Below are 18,965 nucleotides of genomic sequence, written 5' to 3'. Positions count from 1 at the left end.
AGTCTGCATTGCATTCATGGAAATCTTGCTGTGCTCTCTCTGCCACTTGGACAGTTGAAGCATTTGTTTTCCAAAATTTACTAGAATGTTGAGAAATTACACTAACTGCCTTCACTGATTTACAGCATGTTGTAACACAGTATCATCCTGCAGTAGAGAGTCTACTGTGGAGAGCTAGTAGAATAGATATACTCTGCACTGCAGTGCTTTGCTAGCCTGGGTTGTGAATCTTATCAGGCGGAGTTGTGGTAGTGGATTTTGTGTGTGTTTGTGAGTGTGTGTGTGAGTGCCTGCGTGTGTGTGTCCAGGCCCCTCTGGAGTCCATTAATCCCAAATCTAACAGACTTACTGCAGAGGCAGCCTTTGATGTGTGCTGAATCCCTCTCTGGAATATTGGATGCAGCTTCCATAATATTCACTTCCTATTCTCTCATCAGGAATACATTGTTTTGTTTCCCCCCCTCCATGATGCCAGGATTGTCCAGAAGGACAGGTGGCTGCCGTGTTATGAGTTTGTTTACAATTCAGGTGTGTTTTCACCAGTTCTCTGATCTGTAATTTTACATCTCTGAGCTCTTTTAATCCCATTCTTATCTTGTGTAAGCCTTCTAATCTTTGACCCTAATCTTAAACCACCACACAGAATGGGGCAGCGTGGACTGAGAGGAGTTGTTTTTCTCACCTTCAAATTCAATGCATACATTTGTCAGCTAGAGCTGGGGTCCTCTAGCCTTTGGGTTTTCTTTCTCACGAGCCAAGTCTGCGAGGTACTTATTGCTATATATTTCTTTTTATTTGTGTTTTATTGCAGTGGCCTGGACTTGAACCCAGTCTGTTTTAAAGCCTCATGCTCATAACCCACCAGTCTCAGGAATGAAACATATGGAGAGGCAAAGAAAGTGTAAATTAGATAGTGAGATGGAAAACACATTTCTATTTGAAATGATTATCCCCCCTGACGGGTAGACTAATAGACCGTTATTGCATTTCCGTCAGTTTCTTTTAATCTAATCATACTTTATAAACAGACGAGTGATAGTGTTAGTGTGTGCGAATGTTTATCCACACAGAGACACAAGCAACCAGTGTCTAGACTGGCAAACACCAATTTGGCTGGGGCTCGGAGGAACATCAATGCTAAAGCAATGTTGCTGAAACACTAGGCATGTTCCTCAGTCTTGCATAGAGAGGAGATTGTAGTGACAGACAGACGGCGATAGGAGGAGGAGGAGGAGGTGCAGCAGAAATAGAGAAGAGGTTGGCAGAGCTCACTGTGGCTAATACATCCAAAGTGTGTCAGTTAGCTCTCTAAATGTGTTAGGCCCCGGGGCTGAGAAAGCCAACACCATCGACTCAACCTACCTCTCTCCACCTTTCCACTTAGCCTCTGTTCAACACCCGCCAATATCCTTAGGGGAGCTACACTGCTGTTCATTGGCACAATTGATCAAATGCCTACATGCTAAAGTGTACAGTTTTCCTATTGCACATATTAGTCTCATGAGCACATGTGCTGGAGGATGAATTTAGAGTGGGGTACTGCTGCGTGGCATAGCAAGTAGCTTTACAGGTGGTGCGTCTTCACACTACTCTCCCTCTGTTGGCAAATGTATCACACACTTTAGCAGGAAGTCAGCCTGAGGGTGATCCCATTTCATTACAGAAGGTAATGATACTAGTATTTGAGAGATTGATACTTCTCACGGTATTGGTGTCAGGTATGGTACGAAGAAAAAGTAGGGAAGTGAACTTTACTACATTTTCATAATTGATGGTGTGCATTACTAATTTAGCCAAAACTTGTTTCAGCATTCATATTCCTTTCATTTGCCAAATTACATGTAAATAGTGCATGTGATTCCATGTGATTTAGTGTACTCTAAGGAACTGGTAATAACACACAAATACTATCTACATATAAATGTATGTACTGTATGTGATTTAGTAAGTAAAACTGGATAAAAGTGTCATCCCCTCTCTCTCTCTCTCTCTCTCTACCCACCTTTCCTGTCAATCTTCGGCTGTCCCTATCAAATAAAGGCATGAAAAGGCCAAAAAAAATTACTTAAAAAAAGTGGAAGAAAAATGAAAATATTTACACGGACTAGTAAACAGGCTTGGTCTGTCAGATTAGGCTGTTTGAAAACATCTGACTGGTGTCATATCGGGTAAGTGCTTAAAGTATTTTTACACAGCTGTAGATGCTGTTAGTTTTGCTGAATTAATGTAAGAGAAGTGCACAACAGATCTTCACAAGTGTCACAGCTGCTCTCCTAAGAAATACTAGAGGTTCTGGTAGCGACATCACAGTCTGTAAAATTTAATCTGAAAAATAACCTTGCAAATAATGAGCACATCTGGCTTTTCATGCAACCATAGTTTGGTTTTCTACTGCAGCATGTAATTTCCAAACTTGGATTAAGAATTGTGTTGTTTGGAATTGTGTCAGAAACATGATTTCTGATTTTTTCTATTACTTTTTTTATATGTTTGAAACATTTTTTGGAACCCCAAGTCAGCACCAGCCAAGACCAATTCATTCTTCTAGGTTTTGGCACCTTCTTGGATTGCATTAGGCTCTGAGTGTCAAGTCTCTCGACATGTTTCCTCTACCTACCCTGTCTGTATTGAGTTTGACTTATTTTAGCCACTAGGAGGAAGGTATTGCAAGTGGCAGCTGTCAAATAAGCATAAGTGTTACAACATTTTCCCATTCCTCTTTTTAGCATGATTTTGATGGAGTTCTTTGTCTCAAAGCTAAGCTTCATTCTTAATACAAAACTCAATACAAGAAATGATCAAGGTCATTTGAAATGGAGGACCCTAATGCAAGAGTAAGGACAGCACTGTGCTACTGCACACTGTATGTGTTGTTGTATTACAGTGATGGTTCTGTTGAGAGAGGGAATCAGAAGCACTTTCCCTAATCCTTCTAAAGCAGTACACATGGGAATGATTACTTGCACAAAGCCATGACACCCTGAGTTGTTCAAATCCCTTTGTTCAAAAGGGAGCGACAAACAGAGAGGCAGACGGAGAGAGAGAGACAATAAAAGAAAGTGATTTAATTCAGCAAATGTGACAGGATTGTATGAAGTCTGGTGGATCTTGTTATTGTATGGATTGTCACTGTGTTTTATCCGTGTTGTTTTAGGGCAGTTATCAGGACGGGGCCATGGAGTCTCATTTTAGGTGCTAAATCCAATCAGTTTCAGAAGAGATCCCTCAAATCTATAGTGTTGGAAATGGCATCATTAAAGTAGCACGCTTAAAATGTAGAAATGTGTTGGAGTGAAGCACTTCAAAAGACGACCCTCTGTGAATTAGCAACAAAAGGTTTCCCTTCATTCTTCCTTTAATAGGGTGTTTTAAACCTGTTTTCTCCTTGGAAAGAAACAGGATTTCTGTAATGAGCTGGTGAGTCATAGATTCTCTCGGCTTAATTTTTTTTAATTCCCTGCCCCCTCCCTTTTCTCTCTGTCTTTCTTCTTTTCTCTATCTCTCTCTTTCTCACTTTATTTCTTGCACTCACTATCTTTCTAAATGGGCCAAGGCAACTTTCCTTACTGTCTACTGGGGAAAGGAAGTAGATTAAGGCTATTAACAGGCAAAAGGATGCTGATCAGCCTCTCTGGTCTCATGTCTAAGACTCTTCTGTTACAGTAGGCACCCTTCGAACATGCCGTGTTTGTTTGTCTGTTTGTTTGGCGTGTGTGTGGTGGAGGAAGTGTTGTTTGATTGAAACAGCCCATTTGATTCCCCCAAATACAATCTAAGGGTATCACGCAGCGACCAAAGCAGAAAAAAAGAGCAGGCTCTTGTTCACATCTGCAAACAGTAAGTAGTAGTGAGCAGAAAGAAAACATGGTGCAGGCATGCTGTGTCTGTTTGTATTGCTTATGAGTGAACATGCCGCAATGCACACACAATATAGACAAGACACACACGAGCACGCTATTTAGATGACAAACTACCATAAACCCAGGCTAAAGAGGGAAGAAATAAACAAAAGAGAGGAGAAAAAGCAAGGCGGTCCAGAAGCATCCCCTGTCACGGTGCAATCCCCCATGTCCTAATTACACAGGCTTAGAGGAAACGGAGGATTAGCCACAGATTCACCACGCTTCTCGCCTCATCTTCTAATAAGTCCCCTTCTTGTCTCCTTGCCACCCTTTGTGCCACCCTCCATGTGTCTCACCAGGTAAAGGTAGCAAGATACTATTGACCTGTGGCTTTATGTCTCTCTTTGTTCCTTCTTACTAACATGTCTACCACAGAACACGCCACCTAATCCCATTTGAAAAGGTGGCTGTGCAGTACACTTGTTTTGTGAGCTGTTCTCCTCAAATCATGTTCAATATTTGGATATAAGGCAGTTTTTACATAAGTAATACATAGGAGCACATTCTTATGTTTTTCTATATTATGCAGGGACAAGCTAAGAAAAGTAGTTTACATACCTTAACAGACAGTTGTCATGTTTGCATAAATTATTTATATTTTTAAAGCCTTGTCATGTAAACTTTTTGATAGGTATATAAATAGCTTGATGACAGCAGGAACGATATAAGAGTTGTTCCTCTCAGACATCTATATCTAATAGGTTGCCTGTGGCTTCTCTGCTGCAATCGCTCCACCATTAGAACACTTAACGAGTGAGAGAAGAGGAGAGGAAGAGTGAGCTATAGCCAGAGGAAATGTGAATTATACAACATCTTAAGTCACAGGTTGGAAAAAAGGTTCAAGTTTTTTGATTGGCTGAAGCAAGATCTACCTCGACTGATCCTGCAATATTTATTGGTTGCCTCTGACCACAAACGGTGAATGCCCCACGCTGCTGTGAGCACAACGAGAGAAACAACGCAAAAATAGTTCATTCTATGTGGTCGTTTTCTTCGTCTCTGTTCTTCTGTCCTTAGCAATGAAAGCACTTCAAAAATACTTAAAACTTGTTGAATAGGTTGCTCAAACACAGCAGTGGGAATTTTCTAAAGAGTGTTGTCACACGTCACAGATGTGCTGATAACATTAGTTTGTCTGTTCTCAGCACTTTTTAGCCTTGGATAGGTTCCCATGGCCGTTCACAACTGTTGGAAACCTGTTTATTGTTTTCCCAGTCTGTGGTCTGATTGTCAACAGATAACAGAATGGTGAGATACCCACACCCCCACCATTTTTTTTTTCTTTACACAGTTGTCTCAAGGCCGACCATCAACTAAGAATTAAACCTTGCAGAAACATTTGATAGTTGAGATTATAGCAGGCAGCATGTGGCTTATCTGTGGATGACAAGTTTAAAGCATGTAGTGAAAACACACACAATGCAAAGAAAAGCTATTCATATTGTAATGGAGTATCCTTAAATGAGCTTCATTAAAAAACAATCAATATGCTCTCAAGTTGAAGACATACTGACACTAGCAGAGTCTAAGTGCACAGTCGGCTCTACACTTTTCAGACAAACAGGAAAATACACACACAGGAACACACAGGATGCAGCCTTTTTATAACTAGGTAGGTCACTTGCAAACAAATTTGTATTTATAATGACCAAATCATGCGCTTTTGGGCACTCATTGCTGCTTTGTGTTAAAGGGAAAGTGCTGTTTGAGAACATCAATCTGGCTGTCCAGATGCCCCTCATCTGTACAACTCACAGACCTTTCTCGCCACCCACAGCACGCAGCCCTGCTTGCTCATCATTGATTAGGCTTTGTGTGTTTGTTTTTGTTTGAATATGAGCTTATGCTTCCTCCTCCTCTTGGGTTTTTCATCTCTCTCTCTCTCCCATGCATAAATACTCTCTCCTCGGGGTGTTCTTTGAACAACTTAGCCAGGCATTAGCTGATGGAAGGGGCCTGCAGTTTGTGAGAGAATGCCTGAAGAGAGGACGTGTTTGATCCACAGATATATGTCCTTGATTCAGTCTAGGCATTGCCAGCCACCAAGCACCCCCACCACTGCTGCCAAGCACTTCCTGCTATGCATCGGTATTCTCTTGCCTCCCACTGTGATAAAAGCCATTACACTGGAGAGAAGTATCCTTCTCATTGTGCTAAGCCACCCACTGCACCAAATAATATAGACCTATACCCTTGACACACAACCACACTCCAACCAGTGAAGGTTTATATTTATAATTGCACAATAACCAACAATTGATAATGTAATATCTTAAAATTGTTTTAATTTGGATACCATTATTTACATTATAAAATTGAGTGCAGGCTCTAATACCAAGGAGAGTTTCACCAGAAAAAAAGGAATAAGTGTATTCCGAATTACCATTTTAAATCACATCACAGGCAAAATTTACTGTTGTTGATACATTAGAGTGGAGCAGTAGGCCAGCATAAAATGCAGGTCCCACAGCAAAATATGTTGAGTACACCAAAACAGCAGTTTGATGGAAATACTATTGTATTGCAACCACTTGATGTATTGTTGACAAAACAGACTGGCCAACTGTAGAAACCAACCTGTTTTCCCAGCACAGCTCTGTTTTAGAATCATAACAATATCAAATGCAGTAATATACTTGAGTAATGCTCTCGTTTTCACCCCATCAATGCTGCGTAAGGAGAAAGGAATATAAACTAGATTGGTCTATATCCGAAGTGATGAGAAATATAACATTTTTATTTATTTGGGTCTGTGTCATGATAAAAGATTCATAAGAGAAAAGTTTTAGAAAAGTAATTTTCACAAATTGAAAAAGTGGTTACTGGATCTACCTCAACCATAAATACCATATTGATTGATAGTTTTTTGAATATAGCCCCAGGACAAATCGGCCCTCCGGTCTACTTCGTAATTTCTTAGAAAACAAAATCTAAAATATCTGATGCACACTCATTTCACCCAGACCCAAAGTTTTAAATGATCTCTCTTTTCTCTCTCTGTTTGCTAGACTGGCGACCTGAGAAGTCATAAGATATTTACTAAACATTAGGCTCAGTCAGAGTGGAGACTCTCTCATCTGTGCAGTTCAAATATTTAGTCACCCTGATTGGCTGAGAATGCGGGAGGGTGGTGGTGGTGGGGGGGGGGTTGCATGAATCAGCTGGGCCAGATAGCAGTCGGTCAGGAGATTAAAAACACAATAACACACACACATGCACACACAAACACACTGTGAGCTCCCTCAGGTGAACAGGTGCAGTCATGGTCTGTCACAGATGCTCTGCGCGATTCGTCAGCTGCCATTCCTCCTGTCCACCTTGGGTGGGTTGGGGCATACTCACAGCAACACAACCTCAACACACAAATACACACTCATATTATCTCGGCTCATTCTCCATCCTCATAGTCTCCTTTGGTAGCTCATAGAGCTGTCTAATGACTACCCAGGTGTGCATGATGGTAAAATGATTCACCACCAGTGTGATGGATGCAAAATCGTTATGTGTTTGTAGCTTTTTACTCTTCTTGCACTTTGTTTTTGAACTTAGGGAACACACTACCGCACTATGAGTTTGTCCTGTATTCGGGGTTGCTGCTGCTTTGCTAGCAATAGTCTGCACGTACAGCTCTCTCTTGGTTCCTCCCTCCCTCCCAGGGAACCACAGTGTGTGACAGAGGGACATTAATCACAGGGCTGGGTAATAAAGCGAGAAGGGATGGGCATGTAGGGCCAGGGGGGCAGGCGTCTGGAGGGAGAAAAGGGTGTTTAGGGAAATCACACCAGGCTTTATGACACACACTGATACACAAGCCACACTTTTACACTCACAGGTTTAGGTGCACATCCTTCACACACCATACGGGAAGCTTCCACCACTAAAAGTTTGAAAAATTAAATTGAGGAGAGGAGAAAAAAAACAAAAAAAAACACAAAACAGGGATTCTGGGGATGGTGACCAGTTACTTTCTATCAGTCTGTGTTGAGGGAGGGCCATGTCCCTTCTGGCTGACCTATGTGTGATATTACATGGCCTGTAGCCCTTGTTAATTACATTAATTTAGTAAAAGTTCTGGAAGGAAAACAGAAGGGTGCTTTTTTTTTTTTTTTTCTTACAATTTGGAAAGAGATGAGAGGCATTTTAAGGCTCAGTAGATGAAGCATCTTCACTGTTGCTGTGATGTTGAAATGACTCCAGGGTGTTTTCATGATACTGAAAACTCTCATGATGTGAGATGGTAATGAAGTTTGGTTGTTTGTATGTGATTACTGGCTAAATGACAGCAGGACACACAATTTAGTAGTCCACTGGGTTTAACACTGTATTAAGTTTTTTTTTGTGTCTTTTTTCTTTTTTTCCTTTTTTTCTTCAGCATTTATTTCTGACCCCTTTGGGTTATTGAAGTATCGACCTCACTCCATCTTGACATTTTACAGTGAACACCGTGTTGTGAATCATATCAAGTGTGAGTTGTGGTAGTGAATATTGTGGGTAGGTGGGTGGGTGTCAATGTCTGTAAGAGTATGACCCACCATTGTCAATTCTTTGTTGTGAATTTTCTTTTGCATCTGCACTTGCACAGTGCTCCTCAAGGAGGATTAGAAAAGGGTAGGTTAAAAATGAGATACCAATAATAGTTTCCTGTTCTTGTAAATCCATTATAACTGCACAACAGGCTCAGTGCTCTAGAAAGATCAGGGCATACAACTAACAGAGAGTAGAGAAGGACAGCGCTGTGAATCAGAAAACATTACTTTTAAAATTATTAGGAACACTAGAAAGTAGATATTTTTTCCTTTGTCACTGATGAATTGCAAGTCTATTTCTTTTAGAGTTTTTTTTGTCTTTTAGTCATAAAATTCATTCAGACCCTACCAACATACATTATGCAATTTCAACGTATGTACAATGCACTTCTCCGTGTTTTCTCTTCGCCTTCTTAATACATCCGGCAGTCATTACACACTGCTTTAGATTCTCTACCTTGCTTTTAAATGGAATTCCTAATTGAAATTATTCATTCAAATTATTCATAATTTATTCAGCAAAAACTGCCTCTAAAAGTGTTCCAGTCACTATAAAGAGATACACGTAGAGACTGATTTTTACATTTTAGATAGGGCACCCCATTGGTTCAGAAAGTAATTAACAAATTCTTCATTCATCTATCCTTCTCTTCCACTGGCCTATCTCACCCCAGCTCCTGTTACGAGGCAGAGCAATATCTGATGTTGACAAATAACACAGTGAACCAAGATCATTTACTACTTCTCCTTCGTTTTCCCAATGTTGCTTAATTAAGGGTCTCTCTAAGTTGGTAACAGTTTCTTTGACACAGTGTGTCCTTTAGCCATTGCTCAAAGATTTCTTAGAGTAGCTTTGCTACTTTTATATCTGTTTCATGTGCTCTTAGCAGTAAAGATAACTGGCAGCAACACAGCTGTACTATCTAACTCATTGTTACCCAGCCTTGCTATTCTGCCCTAAAGCAAGGCAATTAACCCTGCCAGAGGTAGTAAGATAGCTCTGGCTGCTCATTGTTAAAAAAAGCATCCACAAGTACAAAAGAGTGTGTAGAGTTAATTAAACTTTTTCGTTGGCAATAGAGGTGTAATAAATATCTGATTTCAATCAGGCATTCAGGTCAAGTGTCTACAATAGGGCTGCAAAGATACAAACATCCACTGGATGCCTCCTCACAATTTGATCACCGTTTCAGTGAGACTTTCCTGGTAAAGAGCTGAATTTAGCCTTTTCTTTTCTATTTTATGTCCAAAATGTTTTAGTCATACTTAAAACTGAGTGATCTAACATTCTTGCTGCATATCATTGCACCTTCCCCTGATTTTTTCATTTGTTTCCATTTGGTTCAGGGCCAATGTGGTTATAAGATGCACCGGCCATTTTCAAGGCTTGTACGTGAGATGAGATTTAAGGACACAGTTTTTCTTTAGCCATACAACATCAGCATCCAAGATTGGAAATTTGATAAAAGAATGAACACTGAAAGATAAAAAATACTGTGTGCCTGTTGTAAACATAGATTGATATCTTGAAGTTCAAGCTATCTTGAGGTTTAGATATGTTTCCGCTGAAAAGTGAAAGCAATGATGTTGCAAAAGTGAAAAAAAATATTGCTATGATACATTGAGGACAGGATAGCAGCACAAAACATAAAAGTGAGTGACCAATATAAACTACGTTAATATCTAATATGAATCCTTTTTTTGATGATTTATAGTAAATTCAAACATAATGAATAAAGCAGATTATTAGTATGTACCATATCAAATCATTGACTGAGACATGAATCAAACTGTGACAAATGATTGCATGATTCACTGTATCTATCAGTGTAATTTATCTTGGACCATAGGCAGCCCTGAGAGAGAAACTGAGCGGGCACGACTGAGCACGCCCCCATAGCCAAATGATCACAGGCAAATGTGTCCTTGGTGGAGGCTTCTGTTGCCCATCCCAAAGAGCTGGTGCAGCCATGGTGAAGATACAGAGCGAGAGACAGAGAGGGAGGGAGGGAGATGAATGTCACCCTTGCTCTCATATGTCATATTGTTAGCCATAGATATGAGGAGAACGCCTGAAGGTTGAACGTGCAGCTGAGACATGAATAATCTATCAGAGGTTTCCTCCAACTAAATAGAGGGAAATGTGTCTGGATGGATTATTTATGCTTTAATATGCACACGGTGAATGGACAATCACCTCTGAGAGCACGAAGACATTGTAGGGGCCAAGTGAATTGTGTATGTCTGTAATGCATGCGTGTGAGTGTGTGAAAGGTAGTGGTTGGCCAGCTGTTCAGCCTGGTTACACGTAGGGTCTATATTTTGTGACTCTGTGATGGATTACAGTAATAGTGTGTTCTGGTTGGAAAGTGTATTCAGGTTTGTATTATGTATGTACAAGCTTTCGACCATATCATCGATCTCTCGTGCTGTGACATGTTGTTTATATTTTCTTACTCTAATCTCAAATCACTCTTGCACAAACACAGGCACACACACACACACACACACACACACACACACACAGACACACACACATACACAAATGCTTCTTGGTGCATGCAGATGCATTCGCTCACCCCCACACTATTTAAATGTAGTCCATCTCAAACTGGTCTGGCCTCGGCTTTCTAGCTCACCTTATTTCCTCTTCAGATGACTGCCTCGACATGGGAAATGTCAGGCTCTCTTTGCCAGCGCTGTTTGGCTTCTTCAAACATTTGTGAAGTGTTAAGCTCATCTCTACAGCTTAGGAGGGCAGTCTCTCAGGAATCAAGGCTGCTGACCCGCAACACAGCAAAGACAGCCTGGCCAAGTGCACTCAAGCACATCCACTCTGCCCGCTCATTTGCATCAATGAAAGATTGTATTAGTCCCAAGTTTGTGGTCTTTAAAGCAGCACTCTCGGCTTGCTGTAAAGGTGCATGCATCACATAATGGAATTGATGGAGTGGCGTTACAGCTCCTAACAGTAATGTTGTCTTCTCACATTTAGTTGAGAATAACAGCGGAGAAGCTGTACAGCTCTGAGTAGCCTCATTCTGGCTCCTTTTAAATGTTATAAACACAGCCTAAGAGGACACGTAAATCCCTGTGTTAACATATCCCTTAGAGTATCACCTATCACTGACTTTGGTTTCAGACACAACAAACTTGTTAAAGGACGGTAGATTTCACTGATTTAAATGTCATTTTGGTCCAAAACTTAATGCATGAGGGCAAGGATTGATCAGGAGGAATCAAGGTTTAAACCATTAACATTCAGCAGGGGAGGTGAAGGGTGACAAGAAGCTGTTTTCAGTTAATTATAAAAGCAAAGAATTGTTAAATCTATGACTGTATTCTAGTTCAAATATAGGCTCTCTGTCACTTGTGCTTCTGACACTTTCATTGGGCTATACAAACATTAACAATGCAAAAATTAAGCTCCTATGAATAAACTCCCATGAATAGGATTCCTCTTAACAAAGAAAGCTGCCTCAGTTCTGTTGCAGTTTGTTTTGTACCAAACAGTGTATTTTAGCACACAAGGAAGTGTTGCATTACTATAAGAAATTATAAGTGTGGTGTTTGTCTGCAGTGTTTGGCTCCACAAACGGGCAGGGATGCATTGCATATCTCAAAACCAATATGCAAATTGACCCGAGCTGCTACATTTGTTTAGAAGCCTCAGCAAGCAACCTTTGGATTCTGCCGGAGAGCAGTGTTGAATGCTAGGGTATTTTTGCATTCTTGGGTTTGTCTAACTTGTACATTGTAAAATTTACACTTTTTTAACTAATGGAATGATTGATGGAGGCCTGTCAAGGCAGCAAACAGAGAAGCATGTGCAAATTGTCTGTTTGTACACGCTGCGGCAGAACCAAACATGATACACAATAAGCATTTTAATATCTTTTCATAAAAAAATTTTGTAACTGACCACTTGGAGTCTGATTTGTGGATGAGGATGAGAAACGATAGGAAAGGAACTAGATGTACTTGTATTTCATTCCTATAGTATTAGTTAGGAGTTAGGATACTGTCTGTCTGTGTGTCTTCTCTTGGTTTCATCCCACCCGGCCAATGGAAAAATTCCATTTATGGGACAACAGATGCTCCAATTTTTTTCTCTCTCTCTGTTTTTTCACTTCACGCCCAAGAGGAGAAAAAAAAGTGCTCATCTTTTATTTTATTAATTTTTTTTTAACCAAGTTCTGGATCTGTTTGACACAGGCATGAACACTCCCATAATCAGCCAGTGTGCATCCTTCTGAATAGAGATGAAAGAGGAGAACACACACTCACACTTATACACACATGCGTGCACACACAACAAGGAGCCCACAAATAAACAGGCACAAACACACGAGGAAGAAGCACGAGCCATTTGGCATAGTCGCTCTGTCTAGGGAGGGCTTCAAAGCCCACTGACATGAATTTATGATAACGGCACTATGCCTTTGCCAAACCTCAACTGTTGTTGTTTTTCTCTCGCTCCCTCCCCATCCCTTCTGTATGCTCTGCCATCCCCTTGATCAGAGCTTTGGAAAATGCTAGCAGGTGTCCCCCAGTCCCTTGGAAAGGTGTGTGTGCATGCGTGCGCATGTGCATACATTTACAGTGTTTGGAATGGGACATCCTTAGCTGGCTCTTCCTTTTTTTACATGATTTGATTAGGCTTGGCTCTGCTTCCCCAACTTTGGGCTCCAACTGTTTGTGCAGGTCGGTTTTATAATAGTGCTATGATTCTATTACCCTCTCCCTGTGTGGTTTAATTCTATTCTATGCACACTACTGACATAAATACCACTTTCTTCTCCATCCATCCCCTCCCTTTGTTTCTCTCTGCAGATGAGGATTGTGTGAATTGTACGGAGGAGTGCCGAGTACTGGGTCATTCTGACCGCTGCTGGATGCCCCAGTTCCCTGCTGGAGGAAACCAGGCAGAGGGTGTCGATTACCGCAACAATATGTTTGTTCCAGCGGGGATGGAGACTGTGCCCGAGATGGAGACCTACGAGACTGTCAACCCCAATGGCAAGAAGACGTTCTGTACTTTTGGAAAAGAGAGGCGTGACCACACCATCCTGGTTGCCAATGTTAAGCCCTACTTGAAGGCGAAACGTGCCCTCAGTCCACTGCTCCAAGAGGTACCCTCAGCTTCCAGCAGTCCTACCAAGGGCTGCTCCACCATGTCTCCCTGCTCCTCAGTCAAAAGCCCAGCTGATGGGGCTGAAGGCAAACCTCCTCCTGCCACCTGCTCCGGCCACTACGGACCTCCTGATGGTCAGTACCTGTCACCAACCAAACAAACCAGAGACCAGGGGGTCTACCCACCCTTGCCTCCCTCAGACCCAGTGGCCAAGGTGCTCGCAGAGGCCCGCTCCAGGATCAGCCAAGAGGCAACTGGTGAAATGGAGTGTGTCCTTGAGCAGGTGGAGCCCGACGCGAACCGTGACAGAATGGACGCTGACCAGGTGGTGAGAGACATCGACAAATTATTGCAGGACTGCAGAGGAAGTGAGGCCACGGGCACACTCAGGAAGTGACACGAAGGACTGCAACAAAAAGAAGTATGAAGGTAGAGAGAGGAATAGAATGCTGTTCCAAAAACTCTCACACCAAAACTGTCACCAAAACAAATCAAAAAGGTTAAATGGCTCTTTTGATAGGAGCTATTTTCACTGTATTTGTTGTTGAAAAGTACTGACACTGGACGGACAATGGGAGCATTTAATATTTGGCACCAATTTTGGTGCTAAGATCCCTACCATCAAAAAGGAACTGGGTAACAGACATCTGAATTCTGCTGAATTTATAAACTCTTTTTGTTTTGGATTCTTAAGCAAATTGCAGAGGCTTATGCCTCTGGCACCTCGCAAGCTATTATCTAAGTGCCCACCAGCTCATAAGTGTGTTGTTCATGGTCTCTCGTGAAATCCTACATATCTAAGTGTGTGTAGGTGGATTTCTGTTATGTGTGATGGCCATAGAGACTGAATGGAAAAGGACTATTTATGGTCAGACACGACAATCGATGTGGAAGCAGAGAAACAAATTTTAATCTATTTGGGACAGTGACAGATTGAAATACACAAAACAACCTTATCTTTTCTGACTTTAATATAGGTGTTTAATGTGTGATGGATCCTGTATCTGAACATGAAGAGATTGGTTAATCAGGGGTGTTCGCAGGTGTTGGTTATGGACTTGGGGTTGGAGGGCTTAAATGCTACGCTGAAGGAGAATTATTAACAGTGTAACCATGTTTCACCTGTCATTTGTAGCCACATGTGTAAGTTGTGTCTGTCTCACGCCTCTATTTAAACATTCATGTTGCTGGCCAGTGTAGTCGCACGCACCAATTTTACACATGTGCACTACACTTTGCACATACACATGCTGACACACTCACATGCACTGATGCTCCTACACACATGCAAACACACACAAACACACTTATGCTTACACACAACTGGCCATCTGTGTAATTGTCTTATACATGAACATCATCAGCTTTCAGTCCCTTGTGTACAGTGAATTATCATGTGCGTGACTATGCCTTAAGGCAATCACAAGTTGTATAAAAAGGGACATTTTTCCTCAACTGTGAAAAGATGATATCTATATGATTATATAGATGATTATATGTATGAATCCATGTATAGTGTCCAAATATTAACAAAATATTTATACATTTTATAAGAAAAAAAGAAATGAGGAATCTCAGTAAAAAAGTGTCCTCGAGTTATGGTCAAAAGCGGGGTATTAACTCAAAGAACTGCAAAGGACACTGCCATTGTTTTTCGAAAACAAATATCCAAAAATATAAACAAACAAGAAAATGTCCCTTCACATTATCACTATACATAATATCATTATATGTGTAAGTGTATCCAATTTAGATGTGTTTACATCAAAAAATTGACATATTTTTATTGATTTTACTGCAATTTCTGTGCATTTGAGCCAAATTGTTATGTGTACAAAAGCTATATTGTGTATTTTATTAAATTAATATATAGTTGTGTTGCAATATACATGGGCTTATATTGTATTTGGCAAAAGTTGCCTTAGTAGCTGTCGAACTCTGTGAGTTTGCTTTAGTTTGGGTTTTTGTTGGTGTTTTTTTTTCCTCTCTATTCTGCATCTTTGCAGGCTGGCTTCAGTGCTTTTGAGATGTCGCCTCTTTTTACCCTGAGATCCAGCTGGATCAAATACAATAACTGTTGAAAGCTTAATGAGCCAGCTGATCTAGAATACAATTCAAACCAACAACAAAAAGCAACAACCACAAGATAACAGTTTGAATATTTTTACTGAGCAGATTTTTACAGGGCAGCTATTTTCTTTAACAATGACTAGTATGCGTATCTTGTGTTCATTATGTTTTTACTTTCTTTCCAAAAAAGAAACCTGCCATATGGAAAGTGGAGTGGTTTCCTTGGTGATCATAAAACTGCCTTACTGTCTCTGCGGAGAGCTTATTGTATCTGTGGAGCTTGTGACTGCTTATAAAGCCCTGGTCCACCAGAATGTGCATTTTCTATAAAGGACCAAAAGAGGTTCTTTTTCAGCAGTCTGTGTTGTTTATGTATGTACTCCTTCTCTATACATGTTAGAATTCTCATACTTTGCAGAGAAACTTGACATCTGAAATTCTATCTGAAGTTACTTTGGATTTGATGTCTTAGCTGTTTAGGTACACGGTTTATATAACCAAGTGTCTTCACATTCAGGCTTTCTTAAAAAAAGAATGATACAGACATTTATTTTTGAAAATTTTGGCACATTTCGGCCACTCTCTGAAATAAGAATGGGAGGTGCTTTTTCTAATATTCTCTGACAGTAAAATAAGCAGAACAGTAGGCTATTAGACTAGATGTGTTCTGGAAAATACTACCACAATCACCAAATCTATGTAAGATGCAGCCATGAGAGGGAACAGTGACTTACATTCATATGGCTCCAGGTTGTTTAATATAAAATGTATCCGAGCTGAGTTGGAATCTTGACAGCAGATATAACGCATCCTACAGACATGTCACATCTGAGTGTTTTGGTATTTCTGTTCTTGTTTCTTTTTCTTAATCGAGGTACATGTTTGGACATTCTCCTGTCATTCTGCCATTCTGCTGTATCTTTTGCCTGCTTGATATCTTTTTTTATTTCACTATTCATTTGCTTACTTTTCTCTTCCTCAGCTGTTTGCTTTCTCGCCTCTGAGGAGCGAAGTAACTGTTAGCTTTTCTCCCCTCTTTCGTCTGTAAAGTATTTGGTTACGGTTTACCCTTGCTCTTTTCCTGGGAGATGGCAGAGGCTGTTTTTAGAGAGAGCTTGGAAGATTTGATGCAGGTGGAAAATATTTATGGTTATTTTTAAATGATACTTTTTGTCATCTCTCACAAATATCTGGATAAATCAAGCAAGCCTGACATTCACATCATACAAACAGCACAAACAGTTAAAATGCTGTTCAAAGTGCACTCTGCAACTGTGATCCTAACAAAAATGCTGTTTTTCACACACCCAGACACACACAAACACACACAAACACCCAGGCACTTCAGCAGCACACTGCCTTTCATTTAAATGCGTAGTCCCTTAAAGGTAAAGGGGAGGCTGAAAGAGGGGGCAAAACACTACCCAGACAAATGTGTCACTTCCACACTTGTCTTCATGCTTTATTTTCTTTTTATCTCATTGTGCTCAGTCTTCATGCTGGATCAAGCAGTTTGTACTAGCAGTGTGTGTGTGTGTGTGTGTGTGTGTGTGTGTGTGTGTGTGCGTGTATGTGTGTGCATGTCCTTGATTCGCTTTCACGCCCTCATTGTTTGACAAAACAATTCCTTTCTTCTAATTTAATTTATGTTACCTGTGTACTATAGATTTAATTCCAACTCACATTAAACCTCTATTGCTGTGGTCTCTCTTTACTTTGGGCATTAATTAAAACAAAGTGCAGAGGTCACCCCAGGATTCTTTTTCTCAGTTTGGCTGCCACAAACAGTCAGTGTCACAGTTCAGGCACACTTAAAGTGCTGTCCCCTCTAATGGTGTTGCCCTGGTCTAGCCACTTTATGTACACTCTCATACTGTGGGCAGGAAATGAGCTGGGTCCAGTGGATGGAAGGTACTCTTTTAAAGCCATGCCCCCTCTCTCAGGCTATTTGCTGTCTAATAGAGCTGAGGCTGCTGCTGCTGAGGTCAACACAGTTGGAGATTGAGCATAATGTAAGGCCTCTCATTATTGTCTAATTATACACTGTTGGCATCATACACTGTTGGCAGTGCATTATTCAAATCTAGAGTGGGTTATTTTGCCCACTTGAGATTGTTGGTTTTACCAAGTGATTAGGACAGGGTCTTGTTGAATGTGGCTAACCGCCTCTGGTCTCTGACTCACACTGACGCAGGTGCACACAGACTCAAGACAACCACTGCTTCACACACATAGAGACAACATGCCATTTTGGTTAGTTAAAACAAGCACCCAATGTTTGTCAGTGTCGTCCCCTCACCCCCAAGCCCACACTGATAGCATAGGGCTCCACGCTACAATGGGCAACTGGTGAAAAGACCAGAGACATTCATTTGTATGGATTATTTCAACTGCTATTGTCTAAAAGCTGTGTTCATTGTGATCTATCTGAAAAAAAAAGATGAAAAGATCAAATAAAAAAGCAATTACTAATAATGTTTGCACTTGTCCTTGTATGAGTTGGTTGAGGAATGGATAGTCATGGCTTTGATTTAATTTCTTTTCTCCCAAGGGATAACACCGCACACCCAATATTTTTGCTCTGCTCCTTCGAGTATCTTTGTGGCCAATTTTGCCTTTTCAAATAGGATTGCACTGTTTACTTTCAAAGTGCCAGCTTATTTTAGCAAATATAAAAATTTGCTTTTTCAATCGTATTCTTTGGATGTAAATGCACATACGTATGCATGCACCCCGTACTCAAGCATACACACACACATACACTGACTTAGAATTTTGCTTTGGGCAAGTGATTCTTCATTCATTACATTAGTTCACAGAAGATTACTGCTCATGCTCTGTTTTTTTTTTTTCTAATTGCTCAGAGGCAAATAAATTGGTGCTTGAAATTGTGTGCACTAATGCTTCTCAGATAAGACGTTGCACTCCACCCTAGATTCGCATTCAGAGGCCAATTTGAAGTATTTTCAACACTGGCCTGTGGTTAGAGAAATATACTGAATGCTTCCCATTTGTTCAGTCAAATCTGGTTTGCCTAATTCGTAATTAATGGCTATTAGGTGTTCGATGCTCAGAGAGGAACATGCAGTGGCAGATGTGACCTCCCTCATGGTGTTTATTTCCCCAAGAAGAATAGTAAACAAACTGTTTAGAGCTGACTGGTGCTTAAAGTATTAGTGCTTTGGAATGGCTTTTTAATGTCCTTTTTCAGTGTTTTTCAATACAAAATGACAGAGCATGCAAGCTAATGATACACCATTACATTTTCTCAGGAAATTATTCCATCATCACTGTTTAATTGTAGAAGTACATATGGTTGCATGCTTTTGTGTC

At 40.6% G+C, this 18,965-nt stretch overlaps 1 protein-coding gene across 2 annotated transcripts in view; it reads left to right on the top strand.

Annotated features, from left to right (window-relative positions):
* The window catches only part of pcdh17 (protocadherin 17), a 53,985-nt gene extending 35,878 nt beyond the window's left edge, over positions 1 to 18,107 (top strand). For both annotated transcript variants that reach the window (XM_051378261.1, XM_051378260.1), the window contains exon 5: positions 13,262 to 18,107. In XM_051378261.1, the coding sequence (XP_051234221.1) occupies positions 13,262 to 13,959 (698 nt within the window). In that variant the 3' untranslated portion in view covers positions 13,960 to 18,107. The remainder of the gene's footprint in view (positions 1 to 13,261) is intronic.
* The last annotated feature ends 858 nt before the right edge of the window (positions 18,108 to 18,965 follow it).

This window comes from Dicentrarchus labrax, unplaced genomic scaffold (assembly GCF_905237075.1).
Source record: "Dicentrarchus labrax unplaced genomic scaffold, dlabrax2021, whole genome shotgun sequence".
In the NCBI taxonomy this organism is placed as follows: Eukaryota; Metazoa; Chordata; class Actinopteri; family Moronidae; genus Dicentrarchus; species Dicentrarchus labrax.
This window is presented reverse-complemented; position numbering and strand designations above follow the sequence as displayed.